The sequence below is a fragment of the Thunnus maccoyii genome, chromosome 20 (assembly GCF_910596095.1).
Source record: "Thunnus maccoyii chromosome 20, fThuMac1.1, whole genome shotgun sequence".
NCBI classification, from domain to species: domain Eukaryota; kingdom Metazoa; phylum Chordata; class Actinopteri; order Scombriformes; family Scombridae; genus Thunnus; species Thunnus maccoyii.
Genome location: NC_056552.1, coordinates 11,945,711 through 11,959,080, shown reverse-complemented (window position 1 = coordinate 11,959,080; position 13,370 = coordinate 11,945,711). Strand labels below are relative to the sequence as shown.

Here is a 13,370-nt window from a genome sequence, read left to right as displayed (position 1 = left end):
TGAAATAAGACACACATCTGCTTCTTTATGATGGCAAAAGTCGTCACTGGAGGGTTGTAACACACGCAGGCTCACACAAAATTTGTAGTGTTTTACTTGTCTTGCCTAATTTTAAGATTGGGTTTGTTTCTGAGATAAGCAAAACCATATTGATTTCTCTTAATTTATGTTTGGGATATTAGTGTGACATCCACACAATCTAGTTTTAAGACTTGTTTCTTGTCAGTTCTGGCTGAAAAATAGTCTGAACATCGCACAAAGTTACTTTGAAACAATTATAATTAAACACAAGTGGTGCTTGAGAATAATCTATCTATGATAACAAAACAATTGAATCATTCAAAAAATAAGATATCATAGCTGAATCAATGTCTAATTAACTCCTAAACTGAGCTCAATTAAAAGACAAATAAGTTTCAAGCACCTTCATCTTAAATTGTGTCCACTGACACAGTTTTGTTTGGTACCTCAGCAAATTTATCTTGATTTCACATTTAGCTTGTTTGTTGAAGTGATTTTTTTGCAGTGTATGTAGCCACCTGCCTGACATCACCAAATGCCAACGTTGCGGCAGCAGTGCGATACAAACATGCAACGGGCAACAGGGTGAAGTGTTTACCATTACAGTCTGAGATCGGGTAATTTCACAATCACATCGCTCCCTCTCAGTGTGGCTCAGGCTAAGGTCTATACAACCCATAAACTAAAAGGAAAAGCCTTGAGATTTTCACGGCAGGAAACAAATTGAATTGGCGAAATGGAGGAAAAGGCACCTGCTGCTGCACATTAAAGCAGTAACACAAACAATCACTTGAATGGGGGGATGTGTCACAGCGGTTTCACTGTGGTGCTCGAGTACAAATCTCTTGCCTGGTGTAACCACGCTTGCTTGGCGGGGTTACAAATTGCACCCAACAGGAGCTATGCGTATCTCATATCTACTGCTGGAGGCAGTATGGAAATGAGCATGTTAAAGCACAGTAGGGCTCAAGGTGACAAGTGAGATCCGCAGTCCATCCATTTCTCTACCTGACTGTCTATCTTCTATTGTTTGGCCCCAAATTTCTAAGAGGATGATGAACAATTCCTTCATATAGTACCTCTCCTGTCTTGCATTGAGAACAGAATAGTTCAGAATACTACAAATGTATCTTGTGTCAAACACTCACGACTTTTAAGCCTGAAATGTGGCTCTGAAAAGTACCAAAACATCCAAAGAAAGTTCTCATAACCACTACTCCTGCAGCATAATTCACTTTTCTTCTATCTCTATAGCTGTTATGTTCCAAACACGATTTTCACCAATGGCTATATAGCTTCTGTTTGTCGCTAACACGGTTTGCTGTTTTATCATTGAACAAAGGTAAGCACTGCACATAAGGAAGCTGTGTATTAAGCCCTCAGTATGTTTCAGATGCAGATATTTTTGGCAAAAATATACCAAAATATGGCTAAATACATATAGCTTTCATTTGCTGCTACACATGCTACACATACATTTACATGCTACACATGCTAGCAACAAACAGAAGCTGTGTATGTGTCCATGTTTTGGGTTTAGGAGGCTTGGCTGGGTGAAGACGTAAATTAGGAGTGGTTTGAGAAGTTTGTAGAGAAGTTTTATAGACATTTTGGTACTTTTTTGAATCTAAGCTGACTGCTGTCAGGAGCAAACTACAAACATTTCAGAGCTACCTTTCAACCTTGCAGTGTTGGGTTAGTGTTTGATATACAAAAGAGATTTCTTGTGGGGTATTCCTTTAAGGGTTGTAAGGGACTCTTCCAGATACAAGTGAGTATTTACCACTTTTGACAGTTTGCTGGAACATCGTAGACAAACAGCTCTGCCTTCTGTGTCTGATTAGATCCAGTCAGAACATGCAAACCTTCTTGTAAATTATTTTAATGCGCTTTTGCCAATTTCACCAAAATCTTTTCTTTGTTTACAGTATACCTCTCAAAACAGTCAAGTCTTTTTTTCACCTGTCATGGGATGCTAATTATTCAATTAATCAAAAGCCCCTAGGCATTTAAGTAGGGGAATTAATAGCTTTGAAACCATATTTCCTTATAACTGCACTGATTGCTTTGTGGTTTGAGGACATTATTGCGCTCGTCCTTTTAGTGTTCCAGTGTGCTGATTTCATGAGCCACAGCACAAACTGTAACTGAAGTCACTGAAAGGTGACTGAATCTCAGTCATTTTTACAGCGTAAACTGCTTTTTATTTTCCAGCGACCTCAGTGAAGATCAGGCAGCTAAACATTAGCTCTCTCATATCCCTAAGGGAGTTATGGAAAGAGCCAATGCAGCAGTTGTTTCACCGGCCCTTTCCTTGTCCTTGAACCCTTGAGTGCGAGACTGTCCAGTGATGGTGATGGTGGGGAGGTGGGGGGGGTTTGTGACTGCCGACTTACCGTTAGACATCCCATCAGGCTTTGCTCGAAGGGGCGCTGGAAGGCTCGGGGGTCGCCACACCAGTCCAGCAGCTCGGTTGCTGCTGTTTGGAAATTTGCTGGATTTTGTAAGTGCTAGAGAGAAAGAAGGAAAGATTTGGAATACATTAGAGTCTAGCACCATTCAAAGGTCACAAAAAATAACTAGCAATTATATTATCAGATAAACGTACAAGTTACCCATTTATTTATTTATGGATAATGGATTAGCATAGTGATAGCAGAAGGGGCTGGACGTTTGGTTTGGTTTTATTCTATCATTGAGTGTGGGTTATGTACAGAAAATGTTCTTATTTTAAAATAGTAATAGTAAAAAAAAGTATGAGACAGAATAAAAAAAATCAACACATTGTCATAACTTGTTTCCATAATGGTCCTGGCCTGACTAAGCCAATGCTACACCCCAGATAAAAATTTTAAAAAATTCTAAATATCTGACTTCTATATCTACATAGAAAGACATTAATCTATAATAAACACATGTGGAGAATGTGGTTGGATTACCTGCTTAGTTTTCTGCCCTTGTGAACCCATATAAAAGATGAAAAAAGAGGATGGACTGAATAGTGAGTGAGAAAATTTATATCAAAGCTGTCACCAAAATGAGGGCTGCACCAACAAAATGATGAATAATTAAAAGCATTGAGGGTGGCTAAAAAGAAAACAGCATTTTTTTACGACCACATTTCCTGAAAATTTGCTTATCACACTCTACTTATGTTGTGGGTTTAAAGTATTAATGCACAGAGCTGAAGGGGTATGTCCCCATTAGACTCAGACACATGCTTCCACTTCACTCTCCCCAGGTTTCTAGTAGCAGCGTCTCGCCACTGAGTGCAATAAATCTCCCTATATGGCTGTATGAATAGCCGAGGAAGCCCTTATTTCACCAGTCGGCCCTGAGCTGTGCTGTGACTTTATCTGACAACAGGCTCCTTGACCTACAGGCACCCCTTTATGGCATTCATTCCCCTCGCGGAGCCAGCAGCCCACTCACTAACCCTGTTGTCTGTCTTGCTGTACAGCAGCAAAGAAAACTGAAAAATGGACCTCTCTGGGTCGCCAGCTCGGGCACGCTGTTGGTCATTTCTTCTCTAAAAGCTTTCAATCCTCAATATGAATCACTTTATACACAGAAGAGCAGACACAGCACCTCCACTCTGCAGTAATCTGTTGCCTTTGGAGAGATTATGCACACAAGCCTCTGTAGTGCACTTGTACAAACCAGGAACAAATGGACTCCCACTACATGGCTTCAAAGGTAAATAGAGAGGTTTGTCAGCTTAAAGTGAATAGCTGCCTTTTTAACACGTCTGTGTGCTTTGATTTCGCTGTCAGAGGGAAAAGGAGAAGAGGAAGTGACAGCGGTACAGTCACTGCCTTGCAGTGCTTTTTTCTTGTTTGCTCTTTAGGGGGCAGCAGAGGTCAGGATTTGATAAGGCAGCTTTCATATCAATTTACAAAGCTGGCGTTTGACAAGGGCCGGATGAAACCAGTCTTGTTCATTTTATTCGCTGTCCGAGACTGTTTCCCACTCATCCGACATGTCTTTGTTGGGGGAGAGTAGGAGAGGACGTGGTGGTGTTGCTGAGCATGAAAATCCTACTGGTGGATAAAGTCTCCTGGAGAAACACACACATCCACAGATGCTAAATTTAGATGAGTCTGGAAGCTAGACAACATACGCAATCAGCGCACCAAGGATGGAGGGAGGTGGGGAGGGGGGAAGAATATGTCGAGGGGAGGAGAAAAAAAAAAAAACACACCACCACTTGGGCTTGAAGTGATTACTGTTCTTTGCACTCAGAACAATTGGTCCCACCAGTGTGGCTGTCACACGGAGAGCTTGGCAGTGCCACGCCACAGATGTTCCCCCTACTCCGGCCAAAACCCACCAATCAAACCTAAACTAGTGGCCAAGAGACCCCTCACTCCCCATATCCTCATCCCCTGGGGGAGAATGATCCTCCAACACTTACACCCCAGTTAAAGCTCGGCCCAGTTCGAGGGGAAACAAAGACAAACGGGACTTGCGCTGTCCTGAGAATACAGCTTTCTACAGATACAGTCATAATCTGCAGTCACGTCTGGAAACAACTTGATCTGCACATCTGCAGCTAAACTGAATGTGACAGCGCACGCGATCTGGCAAAGACTCCCTATCCTTTCAAAATCACAGCTTTTGGTCTTGCTGCTGTTGTTGTTCCGCATTCAGCGACGCTCCAGAGCACTGAAAACATATTAATGGAGACAATTAACCCTGGAAAGAAGACAGTGGCAGAAAAAAACAGCTGCATAGCCGGTACAGCAGTACAGAGAGTTTTGTCTTCCAGTTTATCTTGATATATTGACACTTACAGTCTGAGGAAGTGCTCCTGCAGCGAGAGGAGAGTTCATAGTTTCCGCCAAACCTCTGTTCGTATCACTGAGTGGAGAGTCTGTCAGCACACTGGCTTCCCCACCGTGAAGGGAAAAATACTGTCTCTAAAATAGATACCAGCAGTATCAAGCAGCCCAATCTTCCCCAAAGTGTTCTCAACGGTGCAATTCCAGGACACCAGAGGAAAACAAACTGCCAATGAAAAACTATGTGTTGGGGGTGAAGTCAGATAACTGTTTTTATGTATCACTTTTTAAACATCCTCGCCTGTTTGGAGTTTAAACAAGTGAACACATCTATTTCACTGTATGACTTTTTAAAAGTCACAGATGCGTTCCTCTGAGGTGTTTAGCTTCCTAAACACTTGGTATGAGGAAACAAACAAAACAGACCTGTCAACCTGTCAGCACTGTTTACTTTTTCCAGTATGAATGTAAACATAGGTATCCATATTAGATATATTAGATATTCCAGTCTCGACCAACAGTCCAAAACACCAAAACATTCTGTTTAAAATGATATAAAACAAAGAAAAGCAAGAATATCATGCGTTTGAGCTTGAACCAGTTTTGCATTTTTTCCTGACTTAAAAGATTAGTTGACCATGAAAATTGTTTTCGACTACTTTTCAAACAGTTAATCTGCTAAAGGTTTCAGCACTACATCGAATAATTCAGTTTATGAGATGAAGTCAAACAAACTATTAGATTATGGGAAGGTAAATTGTTATCATTAACCTCTAGAACTACTTTTTTACACTCATGTCAGACAATGCAGATACATCTGACGGATTTTACATTTTAAATGTCAGAATTAGCATCTAAGGGTGGAAAATTACCATGTTTTCATAGTTTATGAAGTGTTTGGTTAAGTTATTGTTTAAAAATCAGATGAATGCAATTTCACAACAAGGCGGTAATTTAAAACTTACCACCGTAATGATTTCTGATTTAACTTTCAACCCTGTGATTCAATCAGGCCGACGGATTCCAATTTCCTCCACTTTATCATCGCGCTCAACAGTAATTTATCATTTCAGCAACAAAATCAATTTGTTCCCCTGTCCGCTGTACTGGCTGGGAGTATTTAGACAGACATGTCACATCTCCCAGAAAACAACAACACAATGGAGGAGGCTTCATTTATATTCCTGCTCCACGTCCGCACTGACTTCAAGATGCCAAATTTCAGCATGTGCACACTTTCAATTAAAGCAAACAGCTGGATTGGTTTACAATATTTCCTTAATTATTTTAATGACTTGGATATTGGACAATGGGGAGCAAGGGGAGAAGATAGTGAGTTAATTGTTCTGATCTCCCCTGATGATCATCTTTGTGTGCGGGGAGGAGAATAGACGGCCGGCTGAATGGGCTCACTGCTGGTCTAATTGGCAGGACATAAATGGTATTTATTATGCGGGCCTTCCAAACCCTGATTGTCTGCGGCACAAAGCTGCCTCTATTAGCAGGGTGCTGGCTCTTACTGGTTGGTTTGAAATGACCCGGCGCTTAACCATTTATTAGATGGACTGGAGGCCTCCTTGTATGCCATGGATCTCTCTAATTGGCATGTTTACCCATGTGCTGCTTCCCCCGGCCGCTAACATTGGGACATGTTTGTTTAAATTTTTGCCTTGCGGGGTTAATACATTTAACCTCCCGACATAACACTTTTGTGTTGTTCTGTTCTGTGAACTTTCTTTATAGAATAATCCACCCGCTATTAGCAATGTGATCATACGGCGCATTAACAAAATTCAATTTCACCCCATATTAGTAAAGAAGGAGTGTATATTGCATATTTAATATGCAGCTGTGAAGAAGGTAACCAGACTAAAGACACACACACACACACACACACACAGAGAGAGAGTGTCTGTTTACTTCTCTCTACCTTATTACTCAAGAACATCATAGCTTGTCTCTACACATAGGGGCTTCCCTCTGTTTGCTCCATAAACATTTGCCCTGTCTCTCTATGTGCCTCACCTTGTCTCTTTCTCAGTAATAGCTGGGAACTCCCTGCCGAGGGTAAAACAATTTGCCACGTCCACACTTGTGTTTAAGTGCAAACCCCACACATTGTCCCAAAGGCCTTCTGATGTACTTTTCAGGAGGTGGACCTCAGCACAGAGACCCGAAAACAAAACGGGCCGTCAGTTAAGAAAAGAGATCAAAGGGAGAAACCCTGTAGCCCGGGGTTACGCAAGTATGTCTGTTTAATTCTGCCAGAGATTCGTCTTGCAGTAAATGGTGGTGAGGGGAGAACAAAAGGACTCGCTGGCAGTCAGCAGTGGTGGAGGGAGACAGAGGGGTGATGATGGGGTTGGGAGGGGAGCCTCTGCTCTTTGACCCCACTCACTAACCTGAGTCACACCAAAGCCCTGATAAAAGGACTGAACAGATTAGTCACTTACTGTGGCCAAACAGGAAGACTCAGATACATTCTGGCCAAGATGGTTTATGTCTGTATGTGCGTGTATAAGCAGAAACTTGGAAAATGAAACCAAGAGTGTTGGTTTCCTACTTTTTTCTGTCAACTGCAAACAGCCAAATGTAATTTAAAGTCCCACTCCACTCAAAAATGTGCTTTGTTTATTGTTACTTCACTTGGATGTTTGAGCTTCACTGTGCAGAATGATGTATGTGCAGAGTTTGAGACTAGAAGGATATTTTCAAAATGTATCTCCTGAAAGTGGAAAGTTTTTCAGTGCCACCTCTGAAAATCTGACTTTAAAGGGTGGGCATACTATCATGATTTGTGACATCACAATTAGTTTGGAAGCCAATCCTGGTCCAATATTCAAATTATACAAGTGTGATATGGAAACTTGAAGCCTCCAGTGCACAAACACTGAGAATGAACTTTACAGTGAAGTAGGAGACATCTTGTGTCCAGTAAGCAAAACCTTTGAAATGACAAATATTTGCATATTCATAGATTCTGGATTTTTTAATGAGGGAAAAGGAAAAGATGAATATATTATATTATATATTTAAAAAAATGTCTGAAGGGGGTCTTTAAACATTTGCCCATCAACTTCTACTACTATATACACCGCACCCTTATGATCACTACGATGTCCTTCAGCCATTGGCACACCGCTCACTGGAAAGCTATGTGATCACTTGCCACTACTGTTGTCACCACCGCCGCTTCTGTCCATATAGAACTTCATGAGTCCACCTCCACCCCAGCATCCACCTGTAAGCTCTGTGTCTATGTTCCCCTGTCGTCACTCCCCACTCCCTGCTGTCCTGAGCTTGATGCTTTCTTGTGGGGAGTGACAAAGTCAGAGCCCAACACTGTGCATATTGTACATTTACATAATGATCCATCCACAAACCGACTGAACTGAAGTAAAAGTCGCAATCCTACACTGAATTATTACAAAGTTTACTGGAGTCTGTGTCACATCGTAACTGTCCCGGAAAACCTTGTCTGTCCAGTTTTGTGGTTTTTCCTGCTCTTCTGCTTTGTGATAATAATTATTAATTTACATAATTAATTATGTAAAAATGAACCACCATCAAGCTGCTGTTTTACCTTGATGGTAACTTTTTCGACATTTTATGTGAAAATAGCAACATCAGTTTATCTCATGTTTAAATCTGATTGTACAAAAATAACTACAACCATGAGATTCATATAATAAAGTAAAACATTATTTTTCCATTTAAAGGTTTAAATGTAAGAAAGATTCCCAACTCTTAAGTACCAATAGCTCAAGATTTTACTTAACTCTAATACTTGTCACTTGTGTAAATTAACTTTCCACCTCTGCATGTACCATATCACATGCAGTATGTATTATATATTTGCCTACACTGACATTTATGAACACACGCAGCATGTGATGTACTGTATGTGTCAACCTCTTTCACCTAATCTAACATAATAAAAAGTGACATAGTAAATGAGACAACTGATTGACAGCTGGTGTAACCAAAGCGCTGCATCTCACCTGTTTGATACACTGCAGACGGTCATTGGTCTGCTGTATGTGTCTGTCCATCGACGGAATCGAGTTCATGTTGATTGTCCCTCTTTGGCGTCTCTCTACCTGCCAGCCATTAAACTGGAGCGTTCTGCAACAGAAACAAAGACAAGTGTAAAAGCTCGCCTCTTCCCAGGGAAGCTGCCAATCCCATCACCACCAGGATATTGTAGTTTAGTGTGTGTATGTGTGTGTATATGTGCGCGCAGTGCTGTGAGCCGAGCAGGGGAGATATTGATTTGGCAGGTGACAAGCACCTCAGAGAGCCCAAAGAATGACATTCCTCTCTGTGACACCCTTAACAAGCCCTGGCGGTTGCCCCAAACGCTGCCATACACCTTCGCAGAGGACACACTGGACGACTTAGAGAGGATGTCTGACCATGTTTAAAGCACCTCGGGGTGAAAACGAACAGAGGTGGAGGGACACACACACACACACACAGACACACACACATTATGTAGAGCCCACCAGTCTGTCAGCATTACCTCAGAAAACTGCAAGAAATCGTTCCATCCTGGCCTGTGAGAACATTAACTTGGCATGTGGTTCTCTGTTTACATTACTTAGCCATTATGTAATCTTTGGTTAACAATTATCTGTACCCTGGGCCCAGACATGCTCTACATTTCATTTTCTCCCCCTCCTCCCCCCTCCACTCTCCGGCTACATAAGAGTTCCTCTAACAAAACCCCTTACAGCGCACTATTGATTTTGGAGCAGCAGCTTATGGAAAACCTTTTTTTTCTTTTTCTTTTTTTTTTTTTTGTTCCGAGGGAATAATTTTTCATGGAAGGCAAACAATAGGACTGAGATCTGACATGCTACATAACATTATCACAAGTTAAAAAGTATTACAAGCTACATTAAAGGTTATCAATTCTGCCTGTGGGTGTCTGATTTAATGCTGCATTCAATGTCATATAAATATCATGCTGTGGGTGCTGGCTATAACTCAGTGACCGGCAGCTTCAAGTGGAGGGGTAAGTGAATTAATAAGTGGGTGGTGGTGGTGGGTGCAGAAAAGGGGGTACCCCTCCATCTGCACCCATCTTCTTCTCCCCCTAACTCCCCCTTTATCTCATCCCGTCTCAATCTTTCCTTCTTGCTACTGCAGGGGCATCTCTTCCTGCAGCGTGTCATCTCTCACTCAAACACTCGCCCCCATCAGTCAGACCACCCCCCCCCCCCCCCCCCCACCCCCCCCCCGCACGTCATTTTTCTCCATTACCATCACACAGTGAGAAATTTCACTGCACAAAGTACCGGTGAGATGAGGGAGAGAAAGAAAGAGAGAGAGAAAGAGAGAGAGAGAGAGAGAGGAGGCAGCATGCTGCACCATACTGATAATGCTCACTTAGGGGTCTCTAGCTGGATTTAACGGCAGGGCCAGTAATCTACTCCACTAGACAGCTAAAGAGCTTTTATGCTACCTATTGGAGCTGCTCATGCCTGTACTTGAGAGGAGAGAAGGGCACACAAGAGCATTCCTCTCCATAAATTAGAAAGCTCATAAAAAAAAGAGACATTGGAAGAGTTTTTTTTTCCATTCTGCTTCTCTTTGCAGATGGAAAGTATTTGTTTGTTGACATTTTTGTAGACAGACTTTTGAGACTTAAAGAAGGTCTAGACTCACGAGTCGAACACCTTTGAGACTTGGCAGGTTTTAGGGGCAGCTGCAATTATAAAGTTCTTTAAGTATTTGTTTTTATAAAGTGATGTGAAAGTGTGTTATTTAGAAATCTGGTCCACTATATACTTTGAACCTCTCTTAAATTTGAGATACTCTGATCTGAAGAGACTATCTAGGTATAAAGGTAAATAAAGAAAAGAAAAATAATAAAAACAATGCATTAAATAAACAATTTAAATCTGTATCATCACCAACCCTCACATCGAGCAATTGAATCAAACACTGTTCTGTTTTTCAGCATTTCCAATCAAGACATCATAAATGTCACACAAGAAAAAAAGCATCACCGTGAGCGATGATATATGTTCATGCGTCGGCTTTATATACATCCCTCTCATGTTTACTGCTATAACAGTCCCCTCAGTCCCCAGCCTGTGTCAGCTGAGCTGAGCTGATTCTTGGCGAGGGCCACCATGGACCATTGTGCCCCTCAGCCACCAGCAGGTGTCTCCCTGGCCCTTCAAAGGCCTGGCTATCGGCACAAAGAAGGCGGAGCGGTGTTGCTTTAAGCCTTTACAAGCTCAACAAATCCTCAGCTGCTGCTTCCTAACAGGGCCCACTCAGCCCGGCACTGCCTGTCTGACCTTGTGGTTATTGATGAGCGAGTCGACCTGCTCCCTCAGTCTCTCTTCTCTCCTGCCCTTTCCTTCACTCTCTACCTCTTTCTCTCTCTGTGTCATCTCTCCTACCTCCAACAGTGAGTTAAAATGATTGGAAAGACGGAGGCTCGGGTGCTACTCACCATGCCTGCTTTCCCCCCCCTCTTAAACACACATCATAACAGTACTTCTGACCTCCTCACACTGTAAAGCCTGTGCCCACATATTTACACTGATTTTCTTCCCAAGATAAATTTAAAAAATTTTGAGTTGACAGTATTGGGGAGTAATTTAATTTTCAGATATTGTGTGTGTGCTTGTTTTAATTAAACACTAGTCCTTTGTTATATCTTTAATGACTAACAAGAGCCAAATTAGAGATTAAATCCGGGATGGTGCAGAGATATAACAACAGATGCAATTATGAGCCTTCCCCTATATGTTATCATTTATTAATTTCTCTGCGCCATCACCTTATGTGAACTTATTTGCCTTGATTCAGCTAGTTACCCCAGAAATCCTGCTACACGTCTTTGAGTGTTTGAGGGGAAATTAGTGCAAATTGCACGGCAGGCGTTACACAACAAGTTGAGAGCTGTGGATTCCTGCACAACAAAAGACACATGGAAGGGTGGGGGGTGGGGGGGAGGTGGAGACGGGATGGAGAGTGGGAGGGGATGAGGGAGACCCGCTTTCTGTCCCTATTCAAGGGGGAGCTAAAATATATGTATTGAGTGGGAGCTGTAATAAAACGAAACGGGTGAGGAGATGCAGGCTGGGAACAAATATGAAAGGCAGTGGAGTATGGCGGCAAGGCGATGGAGCACCACCGGAGGATTGGATGAAATTATCTCTTTATAATCAGGGGGCTTCTGCATGGCTGCCTCCTCCATTGCCCAGTGACAGATGAGGCCTACCTCTTCAAATGGGCTTTTCACAGTGCTATCAGCCCACCTCTAGGGTAAAACAATGTTTTTCTTCCCCCCTGTGCCACCACTTTAAAGGCTTTGTTTCCACACAGCACCCCGCAGAGGACAGGATTGTCTCCCGTCAGGCAGAGTCCATGTATGTCTCATTACGTGATCATGTTACATAAGTGTACCTTGAAAAGGGCTGCAGATTTAATTTGATGACAAAACTGTGCCACGGCGGGGACTACAAGATGGTGATGCTAAACAATGTTAAATGAAGACGCTAAAGCAGAACATTATCTCTGGTAAGTAAGAAGGATTTCTTTTCAAACTGTCACAACTGCACAGTCTGGAATCTAAACATTATTCCAGACACCCATAACCCAACCCTGCACCTTCAAAGAGAGCTTCTAGCCTGTTAATGTAACATAGACAGGTTTGTGCGCCTCTGCTCTGCAGGATAAAAACAGTCAGAGGGGGAGAAGAGTAGACAATGATTAGCTTTATCCCACCATCACAGCAGAACAAATGGATCACGAACCCTCGCCGCTTTACACGGTCTCTCAGCTGAGCTGTCAAGGCGCAGGGAAGTGGTAAACAGATTTAATTTATTCATATAAATGGCTTGTGAACCAAAACAATCAGGCTACTTTGGGGTCGGGCACTGTGTCTTTACAGGATATTTCCAGTTTAATACAACTTGGGTATTATTTTTGGGTTAGAAGTTTTGGCAGTCATTTTTATCTGTTATGATAACGCTGAACTCATCATGTACCTGCTGAGATCTGGGAACAGGGTGACATTGCTGCAGTAAAAATGACTTTTATTTGGAGTGAATGCACGCAAAAAGCGGGTAATAATCCCTCATTTCACAGGAAAAACTATGGCTAAGTACAGTAGGTCAAAGCTGAACCAGGAAGTCAGTCTGTCAGCTGTGATGGAGGTTTTGGGAAGTAAACTAAACTTGGGGGTTTCTCGTCTGTTCACGTGACTGCTTGTGTTCTTCTTTTTAGTGATGTCGCTGTGTTCCCACATCTCAGCATTTTACTGTGGTGAGTACAATGTTATCGTAGCTGATAGAAATAATGACCAAAATTACAAAAATAAATCCCAAGTTGAAATAAATTGGAATTATCCTTTAAAGGAATAAAGACGCATTTGCTGCCTCAAGAGGGCCGGAGTATTCATTGATGTAGGCAGGCAGGGAGTTTGCGGTTGGCTGCAGAAGACACAGAAAGGCTGTGCTGGCCACCATCCCGACCCCACACACACACACACATACACACACACACACACGCACACACACACCTTCTCACCTTCCCTTGAGTGCT

At 42.3% G+C, this 13,370-nt stretch overlaps 1 protein-coding gene across 4 annotated transcripts in view; it reads right to left on the bottom strand.

The window, feature by feature from the left end:
* The window catches only part of LOC121887114 (zinc finger MIZ domain-containing protein 1-like), a 114,024-nt gene that overhangs the window by 29,996 nt on the left and 70,658 nt on the right, over positions 1-13,370 (bottom strand). For all 4 annotated transcript variants that reach the window (XM_042397685.1, XM_042397686.1, XM_042397687.1 and 1 more), the window contains exons 3-4: positions 8,804-8,927; positions 2,418-2,531 (exon numbers count right to left, since the gene is read on the bottom strand). In XM_042397685.1, the coding sequence (XP_042253619.1) occupies positions 2,418-2,531; positions 8,804-8,872 (183 nt within the window). In that variant the 5' untranslated portion in view covers positions 8,873-8,927. The remainder of the gene's footprint in view (positions 1-2,417; positions 2,532-8,803; positions 8,928-13,370) is intronic.